The sequence below is a fragment of the Muscardinus avellanarius genome, assembly GCF_963383645.1.
Source record: "Muscardinus avellanarius genome assembly, chromosome: 3".
In the NCBI taxonomy this organism is placed as follows: Eukaryota; Metazoa; Chordata; class Mammalia; order Rodentia; family Gliridae; genus Muscardinus; species Muscardinus avellanarius.
This window is the reverse complement of record NC_137788.1, coordinates 129,068,667-129,083,087: the sequence shown is the minus strand read 5'-3', so window position 1 is coordinate 129,083,087 and position 14,421 is coordinate 129,068,667. Positions and strand designations below refer to the sequence as shown.

At 42.2% G+C, this 14,421-nt stretch overlaps 1 protein-coding gene across 3 annotated transcripts in view; it reads right to left on the bottom strand.

The window, feature by feature from the left end:
* The window catches only part of USP3 (ubiquitin specific peptidase 3), a gene marked incomplete at both ends in the record, with an annotated part of 106,393 nt that extends 92,707 nt beyond the window's left edge, over window positions 1-13,686 (bottom strand). For all 3 annotated transcript variants that reach the window (XM_080692944.1, XM_080692945.1, XM_080692946.1), the window contains one exon: window positions 13,596-13,686. In XM_080692944.1, the coding sequence (XP_080549070.1) occupies window positions 13,596-13,686 (91 nt within the window). The remainder of the gene's footprint in view (window positions 1-13,595) is intronic.
* Between the last annotated feature and the right edge of the window lie 735 nt (window positions 13,687-14,421).

The following is a 14,421-nucleotide window of genomic DNA, read 5'->3' as shown; positions in this document are numbered from 1 at the left end:
CTCAGAAGTAGAATGCCCTGCATCTCCATCTCTCTTTCTCTCTCTCTCTCTCAAACACACATACCCCCCACTCTCTCTCTCTCTCTCTCTCTCTCTCTCTCTCACACACACACACACACACACACACACACACACACACACACACACACACACAGGCACGCGAAGGAATCACTGCTGATAAGGGAAAAGTTATAATAGCTGTCACATGGGCATGGTGGCACATGCCTGCGATCCTAGTACTTGGGTGCCTGAGACAGATGAACTGATGCCAGACTCAGCAATTAGTGAGGCCCTTAGCAACTTAGCAAGACCCTGTTTAAAAAAGAAATATAGAGCTGGTGTAGCTTAGAGGCAGAACACTCTTGGGTTCAATCCCTATATATATCTTGTTTGTGCATACAACATAGAAAATAAAGCAATTTTGTTTTTTATACTAGGGATTGAACCTAAAGGCATTCTACCTCCAAGCTAGGCCACAGTCTGATTTTACTTTTTTTTTTTTTTTTGGTGGTACTGGGGTTCCTGGAAGCCCTTCTACCTCGGGGCTACACTCCCAGACCTATTTTTACATTTTTATTTGGAAACAGGGTCTCCTAAGCCAGCCCGCGCAGCTGGCTTCGAACCTGCACAATCCTGCTGTCTCTGCCTTCCAAGCACGGGAATTACAAGAATGCGCCACCACCCTGGCTCTGATTTTACGTTTTTATTTGGAAACAGTATCCAAAAAAAGAGGAAAAAGTCTAAAATTTATTACACAGCATAAAAATTAGAATAGCAGTTCGTGATTTGGGGCCATGCACCTACCAAATTCCCTATACTTTGAGGCTGATTTGCAGAGCTAATGGTATGTGTTCTCTACTAGCAAATGTAATTTCAAAGCTAGCCAAAATTTGTCATCTATATGTTAACAGATCCAGATACCTACAGAGCCAGGAAAGAAAGGGCATCTGGTCCTGCTGACTTCCCACATAGAAGCAAATTCTTATCTGTAAGGCTGGTCTTCTCACTGGCTCAAGCATTTTACTCTAATTTTAAATCAAAACAGAACAACATCAAAAGGAACTATATACAAAAAATGTGAGACAACATATTCTCAAAAACTAAAATACACTAAACAAATTTGTTATTATTCCTTCTATCAAAACCCAGACTTGTTCAGACCTACTTGGATGAAAAACATCTAGTATCTACTGGCTCAGTCTTTAGTTTAAATACTGGAACTGTGGCCCTACCTCCAAACAAAGAATCAAAGCCATTAAAGCCAAAGCAGATTACTAAATCAGAATCAAAATCAGTCAGTTTTCACTCTGGAAAATCAGGCACACAAAAAGCTACAGAAAAATTATCAGGAGCTTTTACTGTTTCAAAAATCACTTCTCCTAGTTGCTAATTACATAGAGAATTGAAAATAAAAGGCATGAAGAATCACTTAAGTTCTGACATCCAATAATTTCATTTCTTTAATATAGCAAGATCTGATGCAATTCCATGCTTTTGCCAACAATCTGAGAAGGCAAATCCATTGTTAAACAGTAATGGCCCTAACAAAAGAAATGAATCAAATCATAAGTGTAAACACCACAGGATTATTTTGAAACAAAAGAAAGTATATACAATATGAAAAAATATTGCATTGTATATATTCTAAGGAAGCACTTCTTCCTGATAAATAAATAGTGAGGCTTAGGAATATCAGACTTTCCTTAGAGAACTAGGTTTAATATCTGTATTTTATAATTCCCTTTCTAGTTTCTTATGATATAAAGGTTAGCATTAAAGCACAATTTGTATTTACTGGCGGGTTTGCAAACTCTTTAATCTTTTAAAAATTAAATTGAGACAGGTATGGTGATGTGCACTTTTAATCCCAGTACTTGGGAGGCTAAAACAGGAAGACTGCAGGTTAGCAGCCAGCCTCAGCTATTCAGTGAGGCCTTGTTTCAAAATAAAGAATGAAAACAATAGAGCCGGGGGAGTAGCTCAGAGGGACAGTGCCCCTGGGTTCAAGCCTCAGTAGTGCAACAACAACAAAAATCTTATAACCAGTAGATATAACTTTCAAATATGTTCCACATTTCTCCAAAAAAAATCTTTAAATACTAAAAAAGGCCGGGCATGGTGGCGCACGTTTGTAATCCCCCCCCCTCCCCCCGCTTGGGAGGCGGAGACAGGAGGATGGCGCAGGTTCAAAGCCAGCCGCGCTGGCTTAAGAGACCCTGTTTCCAAATAAAAATATAAAAAATAGGTGTCTGGAAGTGTAGCCCGGAGGTAGAAGGGTTTCCAGGAACCCCGGTACCACCAAAAAAAAAAAAAAAAAATTAAATTTAAAAATTTTAAAAATGTAAAAGGCCTGGGGGGGGGGGGGGGAGACTCTTTTTCCCCAGTACAAGGGATGGAACTCAGGGGCATTTCTACCTCTAAGCTATACCCCCAGCCCTATTTTTTATTCCTTATTTTGAAACAGGGTCTCACTAAATTGTAGAAGGCTTCACTAAGTAGCTGAGGCTGGCCACTAACCTGCAATCCTCCTGCTGTCTCCACCTCCCAAGTACTAGGATTACAAACCTGCGCCACCACACCTGGTTTCTGAAAAGTTTTTTAAATGAAACTCTAATATAACGATATAGAAATAAAACATTCAAAATGAACAGAATAAAACTAATGAAATTAAAGCTCTCAAAATTAAATTCTCATCACTCTGGCAGCTATTTCACACATAAAAGGTAGAGCTTGATCCCTTAGTTGTTATTAGAGAAATTTCTCCAAAATGCTGAACTTTCTCACTATTAACATCCAAATTAAATCACATTGAAATGAGAGTTGATCTCAATTAAATCAAAAGCTATTTTACTGGGTGAAACTAAAATTAAAAACTGCCATGTTCTCTAAGTTGTAGCTCTTTTTGCAGTACTCGGGATAGAACCCAGGGACATTCTAAACCCCCAGCCCTGTTTTTTATTCTTTATTTTGAAACAGGGTCTCACTGAGTTGCAAAGGTCCTCACTAGGTAGCTGAGGCTGGCAGCAAACCACAATCCTCCTGTCTCAGCCGCCGGAATGCTGGGATTCCAAGGGTACGGCCAACAAGCCCAGCAGTAGTTCTTTTTAAAAGTAATGTCCTGTTAGAACATTTTTCTAACATCACAGGGAAACATTCCATTATAGAAATTTGTTTCCTAGAAAATTCAACTTGATGGTCAAAAATTATCAAAATATTAACATCCCAATATTGTGTAACAAAGTTCAAAACAAAGGAATGGACAATCTATTATTTAAAAAACAAAACCAGAGCTTGGCCAGCATGAATGAACCAACCTAACTCAAACCTGCAAGAATACGACGGTTAATTGCCACCTTGTTCCTCCTGATGATGAGACAGTACAAGAACAGTCCTTAAAGTTAAAATTCTTCAGAGCTGGTCAAGGATCAACAAGCAAGCAGATTTCTACAAGAAGGACAATCTTAAACCCAGCTAGAACAATGACAAAAAAATAAGACAGAACATCTACTCAAGAACAGAAAACAGCTCACTGAGAGTTTCAATCCTAAAGCAGAGTACAGAGTCTCCAGATAATATCTGGTTGGTTAAAATATCTTTTAAAAGATATATGCCGGTTTATTTTTAAAATAAACCATTCTCCCCTCAAAGGAAAAACTAATTTTGTAAAACTAAATAAGCTAGCATTTACTAATTGTAAAGCATCTACCTGACACGAACAAGACTATGGCACACTTCATTTTTCAATGTTCAAGTTTAATTTTAATAGTTTTCAAAACTTGAAATTGAGCTGAGTACAGTGGTATATGCCAGTAATCCTAGTACTTGGGAGGCCAAGAGAGGAAGGTCACATTGTTGAAATGGAGTCTCAACAATGTAGAGACTCCATTTCAGTGTAAAAATAAAAAGTCTTTGGGAGCTTGCTGGGCTTGGTGGCAACAAGCCTGTAATCCCAGTACTTGGGAAGCTGAGATAGGATTGTAGGAAGACTACCCCAGCAACTTAGTGAGACCCTGTTTCAAATTATAAAAAAGGGGTGGGGCTGGGGGTGGGGCATGGTGGCGCAAACTTGTAATCCCAGTACTTTGGGAGGCTGAGACAGGAGGATCCCACAGGTTCAAAGCCAGTCTCAGCTACTTAGTGAGGCTCTCAGCAACTTAGTGAGACCCTGTTTCCAAATAAAATATTAAAAAATAAGTCTGGGAGTGTAGCCCAGAGGTAGAAAGCCCCTGGGTTCTATCTCCAGTATCACACAAAAAAGGGGGAAGGCGGGGGTATAGCTCAGAGGTAGAATGCCTCTGGGTTCAACCTTCAGTACCAAAAAAAAAAAGGGTCTGGTGGTGTCACTTAGTGGTAGAAACTCTGGGTTCAATCCCCAATGCCAAACAAAAAACTGAAATTGCCTCCTTAAACTCATCTGAATTTTATGCATCTCATGTAGCACACATACATACCTTAGAGTATATCATAAGAGGGAGAAATCTGTTTTAAGCTGTACAATCTAAAGATTATAATTAACTTTTACAGGAATTACAATTGGAAAATCTTAGGATATAAGTAAACGAAATCAACAAAGTATTTTGCCTAAAAGCAGATTTCAAATAACCTCTAAGCTACTAAAGGGAAAAGCAAAAATTTCATACCTTTTCGCTCTCATCCTCCCAACAACAAATCATCTCCAAGAAGAATCTACTCTACCAGAAATAAAATTTAAAAACTGGGGAGGGGCTCAACTGAACCAGACTTGTTAAATAACCAAAAGCTGCACTTGGGAAGCTGAGACAGGAGGACTGCGCAGGTTCAAAGCCAGCCTCAGCTAGAGAGGGTCTCAGCAATTTAGTGAGACCCTGTTTCCAAATAAAATATTTAAAAAAATAGGTCTGGGAGTATAGGTTAAACTGCACATAACCTGTATATAGGTATGTTGGAAACTGTAGCTTAACCAAAGAAGACATCCAGTACCCCCCCACACACACACACACACACAAAAGCTAATCCATAACTACATTGAGGAGGCTGGTTTATCATGCCTGAACTAAAGTAACATGAATTTCAGTCAAAAAAATTAGATTTGAGTATAATGGAAGTTGACATTCAAAACAGTTTGTTTTCTTCCCATTTGTATTGCCAAATCTTTGTTCTAACTTGTCAGCATTTTCATCAATAAATTGGATTAGGGGAGTCAGGTATCAAATTTTAAAAGTAGTATTTAAGATATGAAAATTTAAATGTATTTTCATGTCAAAAAATCTTCAAAGTATGATTATTTCATATATGTTTCCAACCACTTTAAATCCCTTAGATTATCAAGCACCAAGTTACTGAATATGAAGATAAAGACCTTGCTTTTAAAAAGTCAAGTTTAGCTGGGCGTGGTGGCGCACGCTTGTAATCCCAGCATTCGGGAGGCTGAAACCTGAGGATCGCGGTTCGCGGACAGCCTCAGCTACTTAGTGAGGCCCTCTGCAACTCAGCTGAGACCCAGTTTTAAATTAAAGAATTAAAAATTGGGCAGGGTGTGTAGCTCAGAGGTCAAATGCCTCTGGGTTCTATCCCCCAGACCCATAAATAAATAAATACATAAATATAAAAAAATTAAAAGTCAAGTTAAAAGTCTGAATGGTATTTGAGTTTAAGCTCATGAGTATTAAAGATAGCCCAAAGCTTTGGGCTATCTTTAATACTCATGAGCATCTTAAGCAACTCTGAACCTTTGTTTCAGTTTCATAATCTACAAAACAGGAAAAACTACAAGGATGAGTAGTTAATTAAATTACTCAAGATTAAATACTAGCAAACTGCTTTGAAGTTACTTTATGTTGTTCTCAGTTCTCCTCCTACTCAGTAAAATTAATGAGAAAACATCTGGAATTACTATAGATAATAACATCTGCAGACTCACAATAGTTAAAAAGATCTCTATTTACAAGTTTCTAAGCCAAAGTCCATTTAACAACCCCAAAAGATTTTAAATTTGATTGCCATGAACTTTTAGGTAAATTTTCTTTCAGCCTCAAAAATATCCAGGCTTACCTACAATCTCAAAACAATTATGCAGAAACCTCAAAGCAGTTTGAGAGCTCTTGGCACAAGACAATTCTAGGTAAGATGAACAAGCTGTTACTGTAGTTAATGCTATTTACAGCATTCTAAACTGTCAATCAAGGTAAGCTTCATCACAAGTACACTCTCCAAAAAGTACTAGCCCCCACTGAGAATCTATCAAAGTACTTCCTTTTAAACCATCTGTCCAGGAAAGCTCTTAAAACACCTAGAATTAATTCAGTTGCTCTCCTGTCTGAGGAGGACATGAATAAACAAAAAACATTAAAACAGATTACACAGTATATATTTTCCATCTCAAACACTGAAAAGCTACCCACTAGATCTATTCCACTGCCTATGTTGAATATAAAACCTGTATGTAGGTATGTTGGAAACTGCAGTTTAGCCAAAGACCTTTTTTTTCCCCCAAAAAAAGAAAAAAATATATATAAAATAAGGTTTAAAAAGAGAGAAATGCTAAAAAAAAAAAAAGCAGACTAAGGGTAAATATACATGTAAATTACTCCTTGAAGGAAAAGAGACTCAATTAAATTTTAAAATAGGAATTTAAATCACTCATGGAGCCACAAACTACTCATTGGTCATACTGAGCTGCAAACCCTATAAAATCATAAGTATTTCTACTCTAGTTGGAAGAATCCAAAACTAATCTTTTATATTCCAGTAAAGAGGAAAATTGCTTTACAACTAAAATGTCCACCTGCCCATCTATAAACACAGAATGTCAAAAGACTACAAATTAATGTGGTAAAAACATCACAAATGACTATTTGCTTACAGTCCAGCCAAAATGTGGTAGCTAAAATGCTAGAAGTGAGAACTGGTGAAAACATTCTAGGATAAACTCACTTAATTTGAATGTATATTCAACATAAAGTTTAAGACCATTCCAGCCATGATCTAAGACACAGCTTACCAGAGTAGGCAATACTGCCCTCTGCGGAGGGGGGGGTGGTGCTGGAATAAGACATAAAATAACACAAATTTGTCATTTTATGTTTATTTGTTTAAAGAAAATAGATTTCACCCACTGTGGGTGGCACACACCTGTAATCTCAGTACTTGGGAAGCTATGACAGGAGGATTAGAGACTTGAGACCAGTGTACAGTAACTTAGTAAGAGCCTGTTTTAAAATAAAAAATAGCCAGGTGTAGTGGCACACACTTGTAATCCCAGCATTTGGGAGGCTGAGACAGGAGGATCACGGTTCTCAGACAGCCTCAGCTACTTAGTGAGGCCCTTTGTAACTCAGTAAGATCCTATTTCAAAATAAAGAATAAAAAAATAGGGCAAGGGTGTAGCTCAGAGGTAGAATGCCTCTGGGTTCCAGCCTCAGGACTGCAAAATACATAAGTAAGTAAATAAATAAATGCCTAAGGTGTGGCTCAGAGGTAGAATGTCCATGGGTTCAATATTCCACACACCCACAATAAATTTCCAGGAAGATACTGAGTACATTTTTCTTCTGAATAGAGAGGATAAGCCAAGTAAGTTTGGGAACCTTATAAAATAAAGCTCATTCAATCCCAGAGTAGTGGTATACACCTGTAATTCCAGCTACTCAGGAAGCTGAGGCAGGAAAAAAGCAAATTGTAAGACAGCCTGGGCAACTTACCGAGACCTGTCTCAAAATAAAGTATAAAATAAGGGCTGGGAATGTCGCTCAGTGCTAGAATTCCCTTGGATTCTATCCCTTCATAGTAGGGGGAAAAAAATCTTCCATTAAACTACTATTTACTGAATGTAGTACTTAATACATCATAGACTGTTACTTAAAACTTATAAATGACTGGGCGTTGTGTGGCACGCTTGTAATCACAGCACTTGGGAGGCTGAGACAGGAGGATCACATAGGGTTGAAGCCAGCCACAGCTACTTAGTGAGACCCTGTTTCCAAATAAAATATAAAGTAGGTCTGGGAGTGTAGCCAGGGGGTAGAAAAGCCCCTGAGTTCCACCCCAAGTACCACACACAAAAAAAAAAACTTATAATGCAGTTGGATGTGGTGGCAGGCTTTTTTGTTTGTTTGGTGTGTGTGTGTGTGTGTGTGTGTGTGTGTGTGTGTGTGTGTTTTACCAGGAATGGAACCCAGGGGCTTTTCTACCTCTGGGCTATACTCCCAGACCTATTTTACACTTCATTTGGAAACAGGGTCTCACTAAATTGCTGAGAGCCTCACTCAGTAGCTGAGACTGGCTTCGAACCTGTGTGATCCTCCTGTCAGCTTCCCAAGCGCTGAGATTACAAGTGTGCGCCGCCACGCCCAGCTGGCACAGGCTTGTAATCCCAGTATTTGGGAGGTTGAGATAGAAGGATCATAGGTTCAAAGCCAACCTTAGTAACTTAGTAGGAGGACTACAGCGTCAGCAATTTAGTGAGGCTCTGCGCAACATGAGACCCTGTTTCAAAATAAAAAATAAAATAGGGTTAGGGGTATTACTCAGAGGTAGAATGACCCTGGGTTCAACACACACACACACACACACACACACACACACACACACCCATAAATGCATTTGACTTAATGAACAAAATGCCTGATTGTATCTAGAAAATTTAGTCCAATGAACAAACTATTTACTTCTTTAAATGTAGTTTGTGAGAAATACAAAATAATCACTCCATTAAGGTGACGTATCTTTATCATCAGCTGATCAATCCATTATAAATTCATTACTATTGACAAAGAACTAATAATCAGCACTTCATTCTACTGAGTAGATCAAATAAATATCTCCAATATGCACTTCAAACTGCAGAACATTTACTTTGACCTACACTTAGTTTCCTGAGCAGAGTAATAAGGTGACACATATGTATTGGAATCTTAAAAGAGGCACTCTAACTCTTAGAAGAATTAATAAGAGGAAAATTCTTATGCCTTTGTTATTAAAATATGTGATTTAACTGACTTTTTTAAACCTATACCATTGAAGTCCAATGCTTGGTCTATGGCTTGCCTTAGTTTTTATAACAGTTGTGTTGTGCCAGGAGTGGTGAGGCATGCTTGTAATCCCAGTGCTTGGGAGGCTGAGACAGGAGGTTCAAAGCCAGCCTCAGCTACTTAGGCTCTCAGCAACTTAGTGAGACCCTGTTTCTAAATAAAGTATAAAATAGGTCTAGGAGTATAGCCTGGGGGCAGAAAAGCCCCTGGTTTCCACCCCGGTTTTCACCCCCAGTACCACCAAAAACAAACAAACAAAAAAGTTGTGTTCAGGGAATTCTTAAAAAAAAAAAAAAAAAAAAGTTATGTCAGCCGAGCATGGTGGTGCACGCTTATAATCCCAGCATTTGGGAGGTTGAGACAGGAGGATCCAGGTTTGCGACCAGCCTCAGCTACTTAGTGAGGGCTTTTGCAATTCAGTGAGACCCTATTTCCAAATAAAGAATAAAAAATAGGGCTGGGGGTGTACCTCAGAGGTAGAATGCCCCTGGATTCCATCCCCAGTAACATACACAAAAAAAGTCATGTCTTTTGCCACTGATTAAACTCTTTCACCCACAAAAATAAGGAATGCCCAAGTCTCCAGCTTCTGAAAATAACATCTGGTATGTGTAAATAACAAAGGCAAGAGAATGTCCTATTTTTTTTAATCTAAAAGTTCATTTAAAAGTAGGATGCCTTTAGCAGTGATTAGACATAAATCAACTTTTACCTTATTAGAAGTTTACTATTTTCAACATTTACCTTAAACCACAACATGGATTTATCTTCCTGTCTCATCCCCAACTAAATTAGACTGCAATTTTTTTTTTAAGAGCAAAGGACTACCGCTACTACTACCCACCATCTGTTTCACAACTAATACATTTTAAAAATTCCAAGTCTGTACAAAGGCATAAATGTTGCCAGCCTTAAAGCCTTAAGGATGAATTTTTCTAATTTTTTAAAGTCATACTAATTAAGTATAGGAATCCTTAACTATTACAATGATTGCATACATTAATGGGTTCTCAAAGCATGGTTCTGAACCCTTGAGAGTTTCCAAGATCCTTTCAGGGGATACAGAATGTCAAAACGTTTCATAATGTATACTGTCTCAGGAGCATGCAATGGAGTTTTCCAGAAGTTACATCATTAAATTGTGATATCTAAGCACAGAATGCAGAAGCAGAGAATACAGCTATCTTCTATTAAGTTAAACAAAAAGTTACAAAAATGTAAAATAATTCCACCAGTCTTCTAAATTTTTTTAAAACATTTTACATAGCTGGGCGTGGTGGCGCACGCTTGTAGTCCCCCCAGTTGGGAGGCTGAGGCAGGTGAATCATGCAGGTTCGAAGCCAGCCTCAGCTGGCTTAAGAGACCGTTTCCAAATAAAATATAAAACAGGTCTGGGAGTGTAGCCCGGAGGTTAGATGGCCCCTGGGTTCCATCCCCAGCACCACCAAAACAAACAAACAAACAAAATTTACATAACTGTCAGTTACGTCAGCAGGCACTGGATCTATTATTGTTACTTGTAAGTAAATGAAGACATATTTTAATCTTTTTGTTTTAATTTCTAATATGATAATATCAATAGATATAAGCCACATAACCAAAGTTTTATACAAAAATTTTAAGAGCTGAGAATAAAAAGTGGGAGTACTTTTTGTTATAAAGTTGTAGTAGACAATTATATGACCTAACATACTGTTCCTTCAACAGATAAGAAGCTCAAGGTAATTTAGAAGTATAATTACTTCTTACTCCCTAATCTTGTTGAGCTTTGTTTCCTCCTCCTCCTCCTCCTCCTCCTCCTCCTCCTCCTCCTCCTCCTCCTCCTCCTCCTCTTCTTCTTCTTCTTCTTCTTTTAAAAACAGGGTCTCGTAAGCCAGCACGGATGGCCTCCGCCATCCTCCTGTCTCTGCCTCCCAAGCACAGGGATTACAAGTGTGTGCCACCAGGCCTGGCCCAAATTTCTTATCTTCTTATAATGCATAATTCAACATAAAGCCAATCTGTTCTGGGCTCCATTTAATGGGCTTTAGATGTTCAGACCTGTAATTCCACCTATTACTTTGGATACTGTATAACAGTTTCTGAAAGTTTACACACACACACACACACACACACCACACACCTGTTCAACTTAACAGCAACCTGTGAGGTAAATGCAAAGTATTACCCTTTTTCACAGATAACATAATAAAATTATACTCAAAGGAAACAAAGCTGTCCAAGAATGCAGTGCTAGCCAGTAGAGTCTAGGATGTTGGTCTTTTGCAATTTGCTTGGCTGTCTCACTTGGGTATAATTGCAAACTCTCAAAGAAAACAAGTCAAGAGCATTACTTTTATTGTCCCAGTGCCAAAACAGGGATTTTCCTCTCCTTAATAAGAACATAATTAGACTCAATACTCAGTCACAGCATCATTCAACACACTGGCCATCCTTCCAGTCCCCTATCAAAAAAAGTAAATGAATAAAATTCAAGAGTATTGGAGAAAAGATATACCAGAACACATACCACTCCAAGATGAGTTAGTTAAGGACTCACAGATTTACCAATCACTTAATCACTGAAACAAGAGGCAGGCAAGAACAAGATCGAGGATAATACAATAACACTAGATTAAATCAACAAATGGACGCCAACAGGCTAACACAGGACGCCCAGATGAAGTGGGTTCAATTCAAAGTATGGACAGAAGAAAAAAAAAAAAAAAACCTGTACAAAGCTGTAAAACTAGCTTTATTAGTTCTACAAATCCAAGCAAGTGACTAGAACCACCCTTGCAAAACCCTGTCAGAGGCAAATTTTGTTGCAAGACGCAAGGATGCCATCCTACCCCATGGATGGAAGTCACCCCTCCCTTAGGGCTAAGCATACTAGTTTGTTCTTGTTATGTCTCAGTTATACTCCATTTTAATGTACTAAGTTCTTCAAGTGATGCTTGATTTTCGCATCTCTATTCCACAGACAAGTGGACTCCCTGACAGGCAAGACTGACTCATAACAAGATATCAGCTACTTGCATAATTCTTGTCTTTTTTTAGATACATGTGCACCATGAAGCCATTTTTCAGTTTGATGTGATTTTACCTACAAAAAGCCAGAGGCGTGCTAATTTTCCACTTTGTATTCCTGTAGTTCACTATAGATAAGCAAGAGTAATCTGCCCCATTCCTTGTGAGGTATGCCTTCCTTAGCGTTTACTTCAGTTCAAATCTCTTTTTCGAAAAAAAAAAAAAAGCTACAGTTATAGCACCACAGCTATAGCTAATGTACCACTAATCAATTTGTACCGCAACGTGATATACTTTCTTGTTCCATATTCAACATAAACTGCTGAAGATACATTTATAGGTAAGGACTAAGGACTAATTTATACAAGTTTCTGCATCCTCAGGAAAGAACTACAATACTACACCGTGAAACCAATAAACTGGTTAATTTTTAAAGGCTTCATGCAGAAAATACCTAACTTTACAATAGCAAACAAAACATCAACCGTCTGAGAGCGCCAGGAAACTGCAGTTGTGTCTGTTCCTTACCCTAGAGCACATTTTTCTTTGTGGCACTACCTATCCTTGTCCTCAAGAACATAATCATCCTTTAAGAAATAACCTGTCAAAAGGGGGGGGGGGGAAGCAGCCTGTCAAAAGAGTTCATTCTCTGAACCATCTTCCCAGCTCCAACCCACAATGAGAAATGCCACACAGCTAAATCGTACCCTCGTTTTTCCCTTATTTCTCCACAAGAACTCGAGATTTCTGTAGTGCAAAAATGCAAAATTTACACTACAATCCTAGCTACCACTGATCCTCTCGAAGCTAATAAACAAAAGAATAGCGGCGGCACCAGGGCCCTACCAGGAAGTAAGCAAAGCCGGGTGGCCGGTAGGATCCTAAGAAGTCGATAGGCAGACAATGAGAGGGCTCGGGGCTTCCAGGGGGCCGGCAGAAGGACTTAAGATGCGTACGCTACCCGAAAGCATGACAGAAACCTAGTAACTGATCCCCGGCACACCAACTCGAGAATCCCAACGCGATTCCAGACGCCCCAGAAGACTGTCTCCAAACAGTCTTGGAAAGGCAAACTCGAGCCGCCCTCCGGACGCAGCTGCCGGCCGGAGCTCTGAGCCCACCGCCGGTTTCCAACTTCACCCTCCCGGGCTGCGGGGCCCCGACCCCCGCTCCCGCGCCCCGAGCGCCCGGCCTCGGAGCTCCGCGGGCCCGCAGGCCGCCCAGACAAAGCTGCGCCGGGAGGGCCGCCTCCCGTCCAGCCCGCGGGGCTCGCGAGCCCGGCCCCGCCGCACGTGCGGTGCCCGCCGCCCGCCCGGCCCGCCCGGCCCCGGCCCCAGCCCGCACGGCGCGGGGCGGGGCGAGGCGGGGGCGCCGGCCGGTCCCCGGGTCCCCGCCCGCCGCGGCCCCGCGACCCCGCGGCCTCCCCTGGCCCGCCCCGCCGTCGGGCCGCGGGAAACAAAGGAGCCGCCGCCGCTGCGCCCGCGCCCGCCCGCGCCGCCTCCCGGGCGCCCGCCGCGGCCCTTAGACGGCAGGCCCGCGGAGCCGGGGCCTCGGGTGCGCGCCGCCCGCCGCACTCACCGCTGCAGCACCAGGACGACGGGGAGCCGTTGGGGAACTTGGCCGAGTCGGGAGCGATGCAGACGCTGGAGCTGAGGTGCGGACACTCCATGGCCACGAGGACCAGGGGCAGGGAGGACCGAGACGCCGGCGCCGAGCGGGGTGGGCGCGGAGGGAAGCCGGAGGCTCCGTCTGGGGTCGCTCCTCGCCGGGCGCTCGGCAGTCGGCGGCTGCGTTCCGAGCCCTTGCGTCAAAGAAAGCAAGGGCTTCCGGGCGCCAGGTTTTCCCGCCCGCCGTCTCCCGGCACCCCACTCCGAAGACCGCGGGACTCCAGGATCCGGGTTCTGTCGCCGCCTCTGAACAGAGGCTTCCGCCTTCCCAGACCGGCCCCGCCCCGCCGCGTAGGCCCCGCCCTGTCGCTCCGGTCACGCCCCCAGACAGGCCCCGCCCGGACGACAGGCCCCGCCCCCAGTCCGGACCCGCCCCGCCTGGTGGGTGGGGTCCCGGCGCGCACCGGCTGCGGACGCAGTCTGGCGGCGCTCGCGCGGGCGCTCGCCAGTGAATTTCCCAACTCCCCCTGCCCCGGCGGCCGCGACTTCCCCGACCCGACCGAGGTTGGAGCACCCCGTCCCCGCCAGCGGGTCGGGTCCGCTGCCTTTACTGGGGTCTGTCGGTGGAGACTCGATCCTGTGTGCTGTGTGGCGGCGCGACTGCGCGACTGCGCGGTAGAGAATCTCGCTACCTTGAGAAGTGAGAGGAAGAAAATATAAACCACGCGGGCTGACAGGCGCTGTGGCCCCCATTTTACCCGGGAAGAAACAAGCTTTGCGAGATGAAGGGTCTGGCC